We start from the raw sequence: 17,919 nt of genomic DNA, 5'->3' as shown, positions 1-17,919 counted from the left end.
ACATGTTGAGGTTCCCACCATATAGAGTTTGAATGATCACTCCAATCGGAATTGTAAGTATTGGAAAACACATCGTTCCTTGATTGATTATGATCAAATGTACCAACTCTTTGCGTTTGGTACTCTTCCATAAGCTGTGACAAAAGAGAAGCACTATCAAGTGCCATGTCTTGCGTTAAAAAAATATATATACACAAACGAAAATAAAACAATCCAAGAGATTAGCAAAGTTGCTAATCCCCGGCAACGGCGCCAAAATTTGATGCGTGTTTTATACGCGCACAAATTAAACCCTCTTTTTGTCAAATTGTAGTATAGGTGCAAGTAGGGATCGTTCTGGACCGGGGATTAGGAGGGATTGCAAATCTCTTGGAAACTGACTCAAAAACGTAAAATAAAGTTTAAAACACTAAACTAGACTCAAAGAATGCAAAATTAAAGTTTAAAACACTAAGACAAACCAAAAACAAAAAAATACTTTAAAACATAAACTAAACAGATTCTAAGCACTAAAGAACAGGAAAGTAAAGGGGGGGTTTGATTTGACGAAATTAGCTAAATTGCACAAATTGTAATTAAAGGCAAAACGTAAATATAAATGTGATGAAAATATGGATGATGGAATAGCCAAGGGGTTCTTCTCCACACATGTTACACTTGCATACAAGATTGATTCTCAGTTGGTCTTTCGATAAATTATGAAACTCAACGCCCCGGGTTAATTAGGTCCGCTTAAATTAACCGTCAAGTTTTCCTTAAGTTAATGAATTGGATGGGTTAGCGCAACGCAATTCACCACATTCTCCAAAAGTCCTTTACGTGAACAGCACAATAAAGACACCATCAAAGATCATTAAGTATTATGAAAACTATAAGTGTTGACGAGGCATTCGTTACTATGGAATACGCATGAAACTTATGCCAAGAATTCATTTAACGCGATTGTTTATAAGCAACCTCCACTACTTGTGAATATAAGTTCATAACGATTAGGTGAAACTCACTTATATTCTAGCGTCATATTCATGCATGAAAATTAAGCGCGCATTCTCAATAAACATACATAAATAAGTTATCAATCAAACGGTTAAACTAATTGAATCCACAACTTATGAAATTCCAACGAAAGTTAATCAATTCATATTGCAAGTATAAACATAGTTTCGAATCACCCCCTAGCTAAAGGGGGATTAGTTCCTCATTACTTTGAAATCAAAGAAACACCTAAACATTCCAACAACTCAAACTTGAATTGTATGAACGTTTAGGCATTCTTCTCTTCCATTCCTCATACGTACAAAACAAAGAGAATTGAATTTAAACTTTGAAATCAAAGAAACACCTAAACATTCCAACAACTCAAACTTGAATTGTATGAACGTTTAGGCCCTCTTATCTTTCTCGTTGTTGTAGCACAAGGTCTAAGGTGAGGTTTGGGGAATTATGGAAATGGACGAGGAATGGTGGAATGGGGACTCACGGCTAGGGAAGGGAGAATGTGTTTGTAATGTGTTGTGTATGAAAATGAGATGTCCATGAATGAATGAATGCAAGGGTATTTATAGGAGTAGTGGAGGGAACATATGGCTATGTCATTTGTAGGTGAAGTAGGTGGATGTTGTAGGTGAAGTAGGTGGATGTTGTAGGTGAGTAGGTGGATGTTGTAGGTGAAGTAGGTGGATGTTGTAGGTGAGTAGGTGGATGTTGTAGGTGAAGTAGGTGGATGTTGTAGGTGATTATGAGTGATAAGTGATAAGTGTATGATATGTTAAGTGATAAGTGAATGATTATGATAAGTGATAAATGAATGTATGATATGATAAGTGGTGAATGATAAGTGGTAGTGTTTAAGTATTTAAAATAGGGAACAAAGCCCTTCCTTGCATGGCAAGGAAGGGAGACACAAGGAAACACACGACAATGTGCTAAGGTTGCTAGGAATGTTGTTTTTGTGTTCTAAAATGCGTAGGAGTTTTCAATGATGCTCAAACATGAGGTCTTTTTAGGATTTAACTTTCCTACTTCAAGTCTTCAATTTCGTCCAAACTTTGGCTCCATGGATAAGCTATCCAATCCATGCCCAAAAATGCTCCAAATAGCCTCAAAATGCACTTTCTTGCTCCCTAAGCCCTTAGAACCTGAAAACACACAAAAGAAGCATAAAGAACTAAAATAACTAAAGAAACATAACGTAAATGTACGAGAACAAGCCATTTAAGTCGCATGAATATGCTCCTATCACTTACTGACCACATTAGGTGGTTCCGACTCGTAGGTGACCCATGATTATTTGGACAGCCTTCACGTGATCATAGCACTTGAACGTACTATTTGCACCCTACCCTATCGTACAAAGCACAATAAGTGGTTCTGACTCGTGTGCAGGCATATCCGATGAGCTATAGGTTCAGCCGTATAGGTCACGTTAGGTGACTCCGACTGGCATATCATTTTACATTGATTTATTTCACCTGGCTTACTTATTTCCATACTGGGACACTTGACATGGCATATATGTGATTTTCACTACTCTTGAGCGTGATTTTTTATATACAAATGTATTTTTATTTTCTAGGAAACTATATAGGTTTTAGGGTGAGGGGTTATTACTTTTGGAAAGAGAAATGGTTTTGAAAAGCTTTGTTTTTGCCCACTCACGTTTTCTGTTTTGCGCCCCTCCAGGTTCTGGATAGAAGTGCGTGTTGGTGGCTTACGAGGACTCTATGGCGGTTTTGACAAACATCCATTAATGTAGGGTTTTCTTTCATGCCCTGTATAATTAGTATTTAGCATACTGGATTGGACCTTGGCACCTGCGATCTGATTATGTGTATCTACAGTCTAACACATCTTCCCGCACTTATTTACTTGTCTTGTGTGCATTAGTTAATTGGTTTTTGATTTCTCACATCTTCGTATCATTGTCACTTCTGCACTGCGCACATGGTACGTGACCATCACGTGACGGCCAGCATGCCTCGATTTAGGTCAGGGTGTGTCAGACAATGAACTCTTTATAAAAAAATTTGTTTAACTATATAATAAAAAAATGGTTTCTAATTTGGACTTATTCTGAAAAGACTGTATGGAATACATACCAAAAATAGTGTAGCAATGTGAACATTATCACATAACCAGTCCCCAATGACTCGTTGGTCTCCCATTCCGTATCATATCGTTTAGAAGCTTAGCTCGTCCTCTCGTAGGTGTTCCACATGACAAGGAGTGCCAATGCAACCGGTGCCTAAATTGAGAGTACAACTTTGCCATATTCTTTTTCAACATATTCAAGAATCTTCAGATGGGATAGGTCCACAACAAATAATACTCTATTATCAAACATAAATAAATGCAAGTGAGTGCTTGAAACTACAATGAATAAATTGAATTAAATTCAAACTCACATGCAACTTCTCCCGCAGTGCCTTCTTTTCTAAAGCTAGGACCTTCATCCTTCTCTTATAGCAAACTGGTGAATACGTTCGAACAATATTCCCTATCTCGGACATGAAAAAACTTGACACAACCAGATCACTTGGAACTTGATGGTTAAAATCAAATATGACTGGCATCTTCTGCCTGTTATTGGCCTCCCAAATATCATGGCTGCGTTTCCCACATGACTTTCTACGCATCTTTTTTGCATTAAAGTTAGAAATCTGTCTCTGGAAAAATATATGTCTCTTTAATTAATGTAATGAGTTGTTTAAAACTTTGTTAATAAGAAAAAAGTAAAAAAACTGTAACTATCCTTTCTTACCTTGTTTTGTGTTTGCTAGCGGAGGTGCAGGTGATGGAAGAGGTGGTGGCAGCGGTCCAAGTGCATCATTTGGAGGATGAGGTAAGAGACCCCTCAATCATTTCACACTCTCTCCTTGCTGTGTAGAAGTTGCCATCTAAATATGAAACAAAAAAGTAAATAATACAATGAAAATGTTAATATACACAAACCATTATAAGCATAATAACTATTTGTAAATTTACAAGAAAATGGATTTACTATTGTGGGATATGGAGGAGGTGGTGGCGTCTAAGATGGTGACGGCGGTGGTGGAGTAGGAGGTTGTGGTGGTGGGGTGCAAATGCATCATTTAGAGGAGGTAAAGGATCCCATCACCTGCTTCACCATCTTTCCTCCTATGTAAAAGCTGTCATCTAAATATGAAGTTGAAAAGTAAATGTCACAACCAAAATGTTAATATCAGCAAACCATTATAAGCATAATAACTATTTGTAAACTTATAAGCAAATAGATTTATTATTGTTGGATATGAACATTAATTTATAATGCACAGATCTTACCATAGTCATCCATTATAATCACCATTAGCATCATTGGTTGCAACATTCTCTTCCTCATTGTCTTCCTCATCATCATCATCCTTCTCTTCTTCTTCCTTGTCCTTTTCTTCCTCCTCTTCATCCCTCTGTAGCCTAGCATTCTTTGAACCTCCTTATCATTACTATCAAAAGATTCAGGATCAACATCATCCATATAGAATGATATATCAACTTCATTGTCATTATGGATCGGTCTTATAAAACTTTCACTTTCATCAACATACTGATCATTGTCTCTCAGTATCATTGTCATCATCATCATCATATTCTTCTTTATCTGTTTCAAGAATCCCAAACGTGTCTATGTTGAATCTTGTGCACAACTTTCCATGGGTGATCCAACTTTAAGTCATTAATGTAAAATACTTTATGTGCTTGTTTAGCTAACACATATTGATCACCATCGTACCAATGATAATTTACATTCAATGATGTAAAATGATAATCCAGTATAACTTTTTAACCTCTTATATTTGTATTGTACCAATGACATTTGAAAAGAATCACCTTGAAACCTCTTGTAAATCGTACTTTAATGACATTAACTAAGATGCCATAAAAGTTACATGTTTCACCATTGTGCGACCCCGGTGTCATTACTCCATTGTTCTATGTTGTACAGTTTTGATCAACATGTCTAACTAAATATCGAATGTTGTTCACAATACAACTTTTCTATTGGAAATATGTTGATTTGGACCTTGGGCTAATGAAAAAAATCTCTTCACTAACCAATCTAGGCTCTTGATAATACAATGACATGACCCGTTACCTAAACCATTCTAAAAACAACTGTTTATGCCTCTTTTGTACATTAGCATGGCTATTTCTTTCCAAAATCTCGATATGCTCACTACATAAATAAATAAAATATAAGTGAAAGCTATGGAATATTTAAGTAAATGTTCAATTATTACCATCACATACTTTCTGAAGTCTTCTATTTTGTCACAATTGTCTAAGATATACCAATAATCCACTTCTATAGCCTCCCTTAATAGTTCAACCATTACATGAGCACCAAATGGAGCAAAGACTGAAATGAGTGCACTTGGATCACTACCATCATCGTTTCGTTTTGGTCGGGTGAATTCCATCTCAACGCCACATAAATACATTGAGCAAAAAGCTGAGGACTTGTATGTCAAGTGTGCTTCCATAATAGAGCCTTCAGGACGAGCTTTGTTACGAACAGATTTCTTGTAGGAACCCAACAATCTAGATAAATGAACAATTGTTAGTACGTAGAAAGAAAAAAATTATGCAAATAATGAAAAATCATAGCCATTTACCTTTATACAGGATACGTCCATCGATATCCGATTAGTTATGCCAATTTTGCTTCGCGTGGTAAGTGCACTGCTAAGTGAATCATGGGAGTGAAGAATGCAGGCATGAAATTTTTTCTAGTTTGCACAATATGAGGACAATGTCTTCATTAAACTTATCAAGATTAGTAACAGCTACAGTCTTTCCATATATTTGATGGAAGAAACTAGAATTCAACAATTGGACCATTATATGTTTTTTCAAATGTTTTTGAATTCCCACACAGGTTACATCAACACATGATAATCATGGCTCTGCAAACCATATGTATTTCCTTCATCCACATTCACTTTATGTGATAAAGTTGCTGCATAACCATCTGGAAATTTAATTGATTTCAACTAATGCAAGAAATCTTTACGCTCATATGGTTTAAATACATATTGAGCTACATGCATTTAGTTTCAAATGCAAACTTTCCTTGATATTCATATCTTGTAAATCCATCTGTGCCTTAATTGTATCTTTTGACTTCCCTGTATTCAGCAATGTCTAGACCAAATAGTGAAATATATTCTTCTCAATATACATAACGTCGAGAATATGCCTAATCTTCAATTTGGACTAGTATTCCAACTTCAAAAAAAATACTCTTCCTCCAATTTAATTCTTCAACATTCCGCTTGCTCTCTTATCTTTATTAGTAAGATGTTTACCAAGTGTACATGCTATATGGTAATCAAATTGATCAAGTATATCATCGCCTCAGAATTCTCTTGGACGAGGTCTCATCTCTCGACGACCATCATAGGTAAGTAGTGATGGTGCCTAATATGACTATACTTGCCTCTCAATTTGGTGTAAGATCCATCCTCATTGCATAGTGAACATGCTAACTTGCCATGAGTGCTCCAACCTAATAAATTTCCACAATAAATTTCCAAGCGCTTTTGGTCTAGGAATTAACAAGGTTAGATAAGAGAAAGGTTTTTTTCATGCATTTCCATGAGGGTAAATTATATGGAAATATAACAATTGGCCACATACTATACGGCTTACTTATATCCAAAAAAGGAGTAAAGTCGTCACTTGCAAGGCCTAACTGGACATTTCATGGGTCTCTAACAAATATTAGGATACATTTGGTCAAATTCTTTCCAAGCACTCAAGTCTACTGAATGCCTCATTATGCTACCACATGTCATCGCTTGTATGTCTCGACATGTACAACCTCTGTAGCTTTGGCTAAAGTGGAAAATATCGCAACACTTTTTTTAGAACTTTCTTTCTCTGCTCATAATGACTATCATCATACCTTGGCTCATTACAGACTGGACATTTATCTTTATTTTCTTGTTCTTTATAAAACATAGTACAACATAGTAGAAAGCTTTTATGTTTTCACACCCTAAATCAAGTTTTTAATATCTTCTTGCACTTAGGAAACGAGTTAGGAACATTGTCGGGTTAGTGACACATCTTTTTTCATCATTGCTAGCATCTTGTCAATTGCCTTGTTTGTCATGTGGTTGCCAACTTTGTTGTGAATCAACTCCATGACGTATGCCAAAACTGTATATTGCTTACATCCTGGGTATAGTTCATTTTGAGCTTCACCAAGCAACGTCTCATAGGTATCAACATCTATCCGAGCATTTGTCATATCACCACCCCACATGATATCTTGGTTCTCCATTGTAACTTGATCGTCATCGTCACCATCTATTCCTTCAAAGACATCCTCAATCATATTTGATGTAGCAGATAGTCTTTAAATGCCAAGTTCACGTGTATTAGGAGTACAAGGTTTAATTAAGTTGTCCCTTAGAAATTGCAAGTTATTGTTGGAGATTATAAGAGTCTCATAGAAAGTAGGAGTCTTTTAATATCGTAAGCCTTTCTAATTCTTGTGCTAAAAGGATTGTGGGGCAGTCTTTGAATGCAATTGAAAGCATCTAGCAAACACTTTGCTCATTCTATTTTCTGGTTGAGTGAGTCCCAGTCTCTTGCTTGGTTGAGTGATTTGCAAAGCTATGATCGTATTTGTTCTCCACTTTTTCTATTGGTTTCCCTAGGTTAAGTGGTATCAGAGCCAGGTCTTGCTTCTCCACCGATATGGTAAGAGGGCGTGCAAATCATGGTAGGCATGCTTCTCCAATGGAAAATATTTATCAACGAGACGAAGTTGAAGAACTGAGGTGATCGCATGAAAGCTTGCAGCGAATGATGGAAGAAATTTTGTGCCAACACCTTAACCAAGATATTGCAATGACGTCTATGTGTTCGTCGGAGGACCATTCCATGCACCAGATGGTCAATATGGAGATGATCCTAATGATTCGTTGAGCTTTAGTGCACGATCTTTGGTGGTGGCTATGGAACGTCTTGTAAGGGCGTTAGGAAATGCAGATAAGAGCATCCGTGTTGATGTGCCTGATTTTGATGGTAAACTTGACCTTGAGTCCTATTGTGATTGGATTGCTTCTTTAGAAACATTCTTTGATTAGAAGGATATGATAGAAGAGAGGAAAGTGAACTTTGTTGCCACAAAACTCAAGGGCCATGCCTTAATTTGGTGGCAGCAATATCAGCAGGGTCGTGACCAGAGGGGATTACGTCGTACAAATACTTGGGCTGAAATGAAGTTAAAGCTTGATGACAAGTTCTTACCTGTTGATTTCAATCAAACTTCGTATCAAAAGTTTCACCATGTTCACCAGAAGCCAGAGCAAAGCGTAGGTGAGTACACAGAGGAGTATTACAAATATTTGAGCCGCTTAAACTTGCAAGAAACTGATGATCAATTAGGGGCAAGGTACTTGAGTGGATTGAAGATGTCCATATATGATGAGATAATTTTGGACCATCATAGGAATTTGGAAGAATGTTATCAAATGACCTTGAAAGTAGAAGAGAAATTGAAGAAAGCATATATGAAACGCGTCATGAAAACTCCAAGCATTGGCACTTCGAAAGAAAAAACGGAAACCATAAGGCCCTCTACCCGATCAGCGTCCCTTGATAAAAGGAATGTCAATGAGCGTGCAAGCAACTCATATGGTCACCAGAAAGATGACTGGTGCTTTCTTTGTGGTTTTGAAGAGCACATGGCCTAAAGTGTCCACAGAAGAAGAAAGAAGCTCGTTTAGACCTGATTCACGAAGATGAGGAGAAGGAAACAGAGCCCATATATGACACGGATAGGGAAGGAGAAATTCAACAAGAAGTATGTGAACCTGATAGTGGAGTCGAAACCCTTGTTATTTGAAGAATCTTAGCAGGCCCAAAATAGTAGGAGGAGGAAAATTGGTTAAGAACTAATATTTTTTGTACTTATTGCAGTGCTTACGAAAAAAAGTGTGTGCTGCTAATTGACTATGGCAGCTGTGAGAACATGGTGTCCAAAGGAATGGTGGAAAAAACTGCAATTAAAGTGCGAGAAACATCCACGACCTTACAAAATTTCATGGTTCAATAAAGGTGGTGAGGTCCTTGATAGGTATTCTACAACCTGCAAAAGTAGGGATAAAAACACTTAAAAATACTTGCGAGAGAACAAGGTAGTTGTAGTATAAACGGCTCAAGCAAGGTTGTTTTCCACGGGAATTGAATGAATAATTTATGTTTAAAACCAACTCTTAGCTAATTATTTGAAAACAAAGTTTGGAAGAAGTTGATTTTATGACCTAAAATATTAAAAACGAATTTAATTAAAAACAATTAAATAAATTGTGGAAGTAAAGAAAACAAAAGAAAATAGTTTTGAAAATAAATTTGAGCACTAGGGTTCCGCCGTCACCTTAACAATTCTACGTAGTTCTTTCAATTACTTATGAATTACACATTCATATTTTGAAGGTTAGGTTTTCCTAAAGTATGCTCTACTTGGAACCTTTAACATAGAATGTATATCTAACATGCAACCCGTCTGTGGCGTCCAGATCGAATGTGAACATGCAAGACTCATTAAGTTTTGGGAAAACTTTATGAAAAACCATATAACCCTTAAGATGTGTGGTCCATCCTAAGAAGTTACACATATTAACCACAAGAAACTAGCGCCAATTTCAGGGACAGCCCTCCGCTAAAATTGCATCAAATTACTTTTCTGAATATCCTAATGCTAGCCAATCACTAAGACAAATAGATAGTTTAAAGCACATTGATTAACAATTCAAAACCTGCATGCATAATATCATAAGTAAATTGAAAAGAAACTACATATTCTAGCTAAGGCTCGTTACCCTAGCAAACGAAACTTGTTACTAACAACCATAAAACAAAATATTATTAAAAACATGGATAGAAAACACCTTGAAAATAAACTTGAATTGTCAAGGCTCTCTAAAGCCAAAGTATTGCGTTCTCTCCCAATGTTGCCTAGAGAACCCAAATGGCTAACAAGCCTTATTTATACTACTAGAAAATAAAACCCTACCTTGAAAAGGTCTTAGAATAAAACTAGGAAACATAATTTGTGACAGCCCGTTCAGGATTTTCGAACTGTATGGGTGAAATGACGTTTTTGCCCCTAGCATGGTTGTTTCGTTGTGTGGTTGTTTTTGGATTTTGTTGGCTGGTTTTGGTCGACACGCACATCACACTCACTCACCCTCTCTCTCTTACCCTGTCCCGAGTCCTTTCTCTCTCCCATTTCTATTCTTCTTGTATGGACACACCCAGAAACCATCCAAACCTTCACAGATCGAGGAAACAAATTACATATTCGTGCTCGTGAGGTCCGTAGGAGTTCAACCATACCCATTTCAGGTAAGGATACCTTCGTTTTCACGTCGAACTCAGGATACCACGATTTGGTCACTGTTCATGCACACGTTAATTCTTGTGTTTTTGGGAATTTCAAGCTTGTAGAAAGCTTGGTGAGGTCCTTAGAAGGCTCGAGGTGGTTCGTTTGAAGGTTTTGGATGTTGGGATCGTGAGTTACAAGGTTGGCCAGAGTTGGTGGTGTTTTCCCGGTGAGATTCCGTGTGTTTTAGCACTTCAAAGTGGTATGGATTTGTTCCTCTCGTTGTAAGCTTCATTTTGGTACCAATTTTGTGAAATTTGGTTGAAAAACGAAGAAGTTACAAGGTTTTGAAAATTACCCGGTTTTCCGACGCCAGAGCTTCGCCGGAGAAGATGACGGAATATTCGGTCAGTTTGGACAGAATATTCCTAACGGCATTAACAGAATCCGTTAAAGTTAACAGAATATTCCTGACGGCGTTAACTGACGCCGTCAGTGTGCCAGGCACATGCCTACGCGTGGCTGGCGCGTGAGGGCGCGTGCAGCGGTGGAAATTTTTTCTAAAAATATGGGGATGTTCCTGAGGTTGAGTAGATCACGTTGGTGTATTCATACACCCCATTTGAGCATTGTATGAGAAGTTATTTCGTGATGTTGGTTATGTGCTTTAAAATTAATGTTTTTATAGTTGTTTCGCATATAAGTGAGACCTATCCCGAGGACGAGCGCGGTCACTTGAGGCAAGGGGGTTACGACCCTTCTACATACCAGTGAGTGGGCTTTTGGTTTTCCGTATATACCTATATATTTATATTTTTCCCAGAAAAATGAATTGAAACGTTTATACATTTTTATGCCATGCATTATGCTTGCCGTTGGTTTATGCATCGTTAGAAGCCTATATATATATGTGTATTGGTGCTGTGGACATACAGGTAAGTGCCAGGTAAGTATGGTTTATGGTTATGTTCAGTAGTGGTTTGAGATGCATAGAGAGCTCATAACCTGCACCACCGGTGTTAGTGCTCCCGCCTAGAGTTAGGCACAGTCCTTCACGTGATGTTCACCTCCCGCACCACACGCTCATCTTGGATCCAAGTTAGGTGCACAGTCTTGTCATACAGACCACTTTAGGTGGTTCCGACTCGTAGGTGACCCGCGATTATTCGCCCAGCCTTCACGTGATCGTAGCACTTGAGCGTACTTATATTACACCCAATCCTGTCGTACAGACCACTTTAGGTGGTTCCGACTCGTGTGCAGGTATAGTTAGTGAGATGGAGATTTGAGCTCTAGATTCAGCCGTATAGGTCACATTAGGTGACTTCGGCTGACAGATTACATGGCATTGATTTGACATTCCTGAGCACTTGCATTCTATTTAGAGACATTTGACATGACATATTTCCGAGCATGATTTATATATATATGTGTATACTTTATTTTTTGGGAAGTATATAGGTTTTACGGCGAGGGGTTAGAACTTTGTTTATGAAATGGTTTTTGAAAAGCTTTGTTTTTGCCTACTCACACTTTTTGTTTTGCGCCCCTCTAGGTTCTAGTTGGCTAGCTCTTTTGGTGGCTCCCCAGAGGATTTTCCCAGCATATCTGACAGATTATTACCAGTGTAGGACCACCTTTGGGTTTGTTTTTGTAGTGTCGTTTCTCCCGGACTGCATTAGGTCTTCGAGCTCTGAACTTTGTTTTTCACACTTGCACTTGCATATGTATGTTCTTACATTGTGTATAGCTGGTTTTCATTTATTCGTACTTTTATTATTATTTTATTAGCTTCCGCACTGTGCACATGGTTACGTTACTTCCACGTGATGGCCAGCATGCCTTGATTTCGGTCGGGGTTTGTCAGTTTGGTATCAGAGCCTAGGTTTGGCAGTCCTGTATTTTCTGTGAGTATTCTAATGGTTTTGGTGTCTTCTGTCAGAATTATGCTGCCTCGTCGGGAACCACATCGCTCTGCTGAGCCTAGTTTCCCCGATGTAGCTCAATTGAGGGAAGCTATCGCTACAGCTATCCATTCGGCGCTCCGCCCTCCCCAGAGGACTCTTCTGGAGACTATTTATAATTTGAAGTTGGATAAGTTTGAAGGCAACGAGGGTTTTGAGGGTGCGGAGCGGTGGCTAGAACATATTGAGAAGACCTTTCGTGTTTTGCATAATCAGGGGAATCTCCCTGTCGAGAAGTGGGTAGAGACGACATCGTGGTTTTTGGGTAAGGATTCTGCATCCTGGTGGGAGCAGGAACTTCATCGTTTGACTCCAGCGGAGAAGACTAATTGGGATGTATTCAGAGAGTTGTTCAGGAGAAGGTTTGTGCCTCCTGAGTATATTGACCGCAAAAAGCAGGAATTCACTGAGTTGAGACAGGGGAAGTTGACAGCAAATGAGTACTATCGGAGGTTTACTGATCTGTCTCGCTATTATCCGGATGTTGCTGGCCATTCGGCGGAGATGCTTCGTTGTTTCCATTTAGGCAGTAAGAAGAAGTGGCATTCGATGGCGACCACTACCCCTTGTGACACCTACCAGGAGTTTTATGAGATTCTGTTAATTGAGGATTCAGAGAACATGCCGAGCGAGAGTGAAGAGGAAGAGAAAGACGGTAATCAGAGGAAAGATGATAAGAGCAAGGGTCAGGCGTCGCTCGGACCTCGTAGGACCCAGAACTTTAAGAGGGGTGGCACTAGTTCTAGCTCTTCTAGCGGTGGCTTTAGCGCCACTGGTCAGGGTCATGGAGGTAGGTTTGCTGGTGGTGCTAGAGGCCAGAGACAGGGCGATGCTGGTAGAGGTAGGGCCCAAGTTTGCCGCAGGTGTAATAATCGACATTTTGGTGAGTGTAGGCGAGGCAGCAGTGGTTGCTTTACTTGTGGGCAGATGGGACATCGGGCTGTAAATTGTCCCCAGAGTCAGCAGAAACCCCAGTAGACTTTCTTGCCACTGCCTATACCGATTCAGCAGATTCCCGGTCCTAGTAGTTATGGGCAGACGGGTCGAGGTGGTGCCTACTACTACCAGGGCGATGCTGTTCCTTATGCCCTGGGATAGTATCAATATCCCCAGGACCTATATTCTCAGGGTTGTTATCCCCAGTATTCTGGTGGCTATATGCCGTATCCTCCAGTTCCAGCAGGCGGGTCTCAGTGGTTTCAGGGAGGACAGACTCAGCAGGGGGAAATTGCTACGAGTAGTGCGGGGTCTTCGAGGCAGTCTGGTCAGCCCAGTCAGGGGCGTGGTACACAGAGTCGTGGTGGCCAGACAAGCAGAGGTCGAGGTAGACGGCATCAGACCCAGTGGCGTATTCATAACATCTCTCTGCAGGATGCTCAAAACAATCCAAACTTGATCATGGGTACGTTAAATATCCTTGGTTATTTTGCTAGAGTACTAATTGATTGTGGTGCTACACATTCTGTGATTTCTCATACATTTGCTCGAATGACGCAACCTCGCCCCACACCTCTAGGGTATGATTTAGAGTTTGCTATGCCTAGAGGGGAGAGATGTATTGTAGATTGTGTGTACCTAGGATGTTCAGTGATAGTGGAAGATGTTGTTATGCTAGCTGATCTTATCCCGTTGGATATTGTTGACTTTGATGTGATTTTGGGCACGAATTGGTTGCATTTCAATCGTGCCAATATCGATTGTTACGGGAAAATAGTTACGTTCCATCGTCCTGGATTACCTGTGGTTACTTTTGTGGGCGAGCAGAGTGGGGTGAGACATGGCGTTATTTCGGCCGTGCGAGCGAAATGGTTGTTATCTAAAGGTTGCCAGGGGTACTTAGCTTATGTGGTGTTGGAAGAGGCTGCTCCTAGTAGAGTGGAGGATGTAAGGGTAGTTAGACATTTTCCTGATGTTTTCCCTAAGGATTTACCTAGCTTGTCGCCAGACCGAGACATGGAGTTCACCATTGAGTTGATTCCAGGTACTAATCTTATTTCCTTGACTCCCTATCGTATGGCTCCCGCTGAGTTAAGGGAATTGAAAGTTCAGTTGTAGGAATTAGTGGATAAGGGTTTTATTCAGCCTAGTACTTCACCTTGGGGAGCTCCAATGTTGTTTGTGAGGAAGAAAGATGGAACTTTGAGGCTATGTATTGATTACCGGCAATTGAATCGGGTAACAATTAAAAACCGTTATCCATTGCCGCGTATTGATGAGTTATTTGATCAGCTTCGAGGTGCGTGTGTATTCTCCAAGATTGACTTGAGGTCTGGATTTTATCAGCTGAAGATTAGTAGGGATGATGTTCCTAAGACGGCTTTCAGGACTCGTTATGGTCATTATGAGTTTTTGGTTATGCCATTTAGATTGACGAATGCACCAGCTGCTTTCATGGATTTGATGAACCGGGTGTTCCAGCCATATTTGGATAGGTTTGTTATTGTTTTCATCGACGACATTCTGGTGTACTCTAAGTCTAAAGCGGAGCATGTTCAACATCTTACTTTGGTGTTGAAGAGGTTGAGGGAACACCAATTGTATGCTAAGTTTAGCAAGTGCCAGTTTTGGTTAGACCAAGTTGCATTTTTGGGGCACGTCATTTCAGCTCAAGGTATTTTGGTGGATCCTCAAAAGGTGGCAGCTGTGGAGAAATGGGAGCAACCGCGAACCGCACTGAGGTGAGGAGTTTCCTTGGTTTAGCAGGGTATTATCGACGGTTTGTTAAGGATTTTTCTGTGATTGCTTTACCACTGACGAGGTTAACGAGGAAAGACGTTAAATTTGAGTGGGATGATAAGTGTGAGCAGAGTTTCCAGCAGTTGAAGTATTGTCTCACTCATGCACCTGTTTTGGCGCTCCCGGACGATAGTGGTGATTTCGAGGTTTATAGTGATGCTTCTTTGAATGGTCTGGGATGTGTGTTGATGCAACATGGTAGGGTGATTGCTTATGCTTCACGACAATTGAAACCTCATGAGTTGAATTACCCTACACATGATTTGGAGTTAGCCGCCATTATTTTTGCGTTGAAGTTATGGAGACATTACCTTTATGGAGAGAAATGTAAGATCTTTACAGATCATAAGAGTCTTCAGTATCTTTTTATGCAGAAGGATCTCAATCTTCGTCAGCGGAGGTGGATGGAGTTGCTCAGTGATTATGACTGCACGATTGATTATCATCCTGGTCGTGCAAATGTAGTGGCTGATGCATTTAGCAGGAAATCTCAGCGCCGTATCAATGCGTGGTACGCTAGTTGTATTCCTCTTCTGGCAGACTTAAGATCCACGGGAGTGAGGTTAGAGGCAGAGGTTCGAGAGGTGGCTTTACTTGCTAATTGTCAAGCCAATTTTAGTTGATCGGGTGCTTGAAGCTCAGGTAGCTGATAGGGAAACCCAAGAATTGATCCAAGCTCGAGATCGAGGAAGGAGGAGAGACCTCAGAGTTCGTGATTCGGATGGCATGCTGATGCAGGAGGGTAGGATGTTTGTGCCTAATAATTTGGATTTAAAGAAAGCAATTCTTGATGAAGCACATATCTCTGCTTATGCTATGCATCCAGGAGCTACTAAAATGTATCATACCATTCGACCATTTTATTATTGGCCGGGTATGAAGAGAGAGATAGCGGAGTATGTGAGTAGGTGTGCCATTTGTCAGCAAGTTAAGGCGGAAAGAAAGAAGCCGTTTGGGTTGTTGCAGCCGCTTCCCGTTCCAGAGTGGAAATGGGAAAATATTACTATGGATTTTGTGTACAAGCTTCCGCGTACACATAATGGATTTAACGGCATTTGGGTGATTGTCGATCGGCTTACTAAGTCAGCACATTTCATTCCAGTGAGGGAGAAGTATTCTTTGGGCCGATTAGCTGAGTTGTTCATCTCGAAGATCGTGAAGTACCATGGTGTCCCTGTGAGTATTGTCTCGGATCGTGATCCAAGATTTACATCTAAGTTTTGGGTGGCGTTTCAGGAAGCTTTGGGTACGAGACTACTTTATAGTACGGCGTATCATCCTCAGACGGACGGATAGTCAGAGAGAACCATTCAGACGTCGGAGGATATGTTACGAGCTTCGGTGTTACAGTTTGGTGATGCTTGGCACAAGCGGTTGGATTTAATGGAATTTGCCTATAACAACAGCTTTTATTCAAGTATCGGCATGGCACCATTTGAGACATTGTATGGTAGATCTTGTCGCACACCCTTGTGTTGGTCAGAGGTCGGAGAAAAAGTTTTGGTAGGCCCGGAGATTGTTGAGGAGACTACTCAAAATGTTCAGGTAATCAAGTCTAACTTGAAGGCGGCCCAGGATAGGCAATAGAGTTTAGCAGATCGGCATGCTACTGACAGAGTGTATGAGGTTGGCGATTGGGTGTTTCTGAAGCTTTCACCTTGGAGAGGCGTTGTACGGTTTGGAAAGAAAGGTAAGCTGAGTCCCAGGTATATCGGATCATACATGATCACCGAGCGAGTTGGCGAGGTAGCTTACAGGCTAGAATTGCCTCTAGAGTTGGCTAAAGTACATAACGTTTTGCACGTGTCCATGCTTCGACATTATGTTGTTGATCCGTCTCATGTGATACCTCCTCAACCCTTGGAAATCAATCCGGATTTGACTTATGATGAGGAACCAGTGACGATTCTAGATTGGAAAGAAAAGGTTATGAGGAACAAGGCAGTGAATTTGGTGAAAGTTTTGTGGAGGAACCATTCCGTGGAGGAAGCTACGTGGGAAACGGAGGATCGGATGAGGGTTTTGTATCCTCGGTTGTTCTTTGATCGCTAGGGGTTTGCTTTGTGTGGTTGTTTTGAATTTCAGGACGAAATTCTAATAAGGTGGGTAGGTTGTGACAGCCCGTTCTGGATTTTCGAACTGTAGAGGTGAAATGACGTTTTTGGCCCTAGCATGGTTGTTTCGTTGTGTGGTTGTTTTTGGATTTTGTTGGCTGGTTTTGGTCCACACACACATCACACTCACTCACCCTCTCTCTCTTGCCCTGTCCCGAGTCCTTTCTCTCTCCCATTTCTATTCTTCTTGTACGGACACACCCAGAAATCATCCAAACCTTCACAAATGAAGGAAACAAATTACATATTCGTGCTCGTGAGGTCCGTAGGAGTTCAACCATACCCATTTCAGGTAAAGATACCTTCGTTTTCACGTCGAACTCGGGATACCCCGATTTGGTCACTGTTCATGCACATGTTAATTCTTGTGTTTTTGGGAATTTCAAGCTTGTAGGAAGCTTGGTGAGGTCCTTAGGAGGCTCGGGGTGGTTCGTTTGAAGGTTTTGGACGTCGGGATCGTGAGTTACAAGGTTGGCAAGAGTTGGTGGTGTTTTCCCGGCGAGATTCCATGTGTTTTAGTACTTGAAAGTGGTATGGATTTGTTCCTCTCGTTGTAAGCTTCATTTTGGTACCAATTTTGTGAAATTTGGTTGAAAAACGAAGAAGTTACAAGGTTTTGAAAATTACCCGGTTTTTCGGCGCCGGAGCTTCGCCGGAGAAGATGACGGAATATTCTGTCAGTTTGGACGAAATATTCCTAACGGCGTTAACGGAATCTGTTAAAGTTAACGGAATATTCCTGACAGCG

At 40.3% G+C, this 17,919-nt stretch overlaps 1 protein-coding gene across 1 annotated transcript; it reads left to right on the top strand.

Moving 5' to 3' along the window:
- The first annotated feature begins 12,303 nt into the window (after positions 1 to 12,303).
- On the top strand, positions 12,304 to 13,299 carry LOC137735937 (uncharacterized). The gene has a single exon (XM_068475288.1). It carries the CDS (start codon positions 12,304 to 12,306, stop codon positions 13,297 to 13,299), a length of 996 nt encoding a protein of 331 aa, XP_068331389.1.
- Positions 13,300 to 17,919: the final 4,620 nt, after the last annotated feature.

The sequence above is a fragment of the Pyrus communis genome, chromosome 6, assembly GCF_963583255.1.
Source record: "Pyrus communis chromosome 6, drPyrComm1.1, whole genome shotgun sequence".
Taxonomy (NCBI): Eukaryota; Viridiplantae; Streptophyta; class Magnoliopsida; order Rosales; family Rosaceae; genus Pyrus; species Pyrus communis.
The sequence above is the reverse complement of the archived record's forward strand: the minus strand, read 5'-3'. Positions and strand labels throughout refer to the sequence as shown.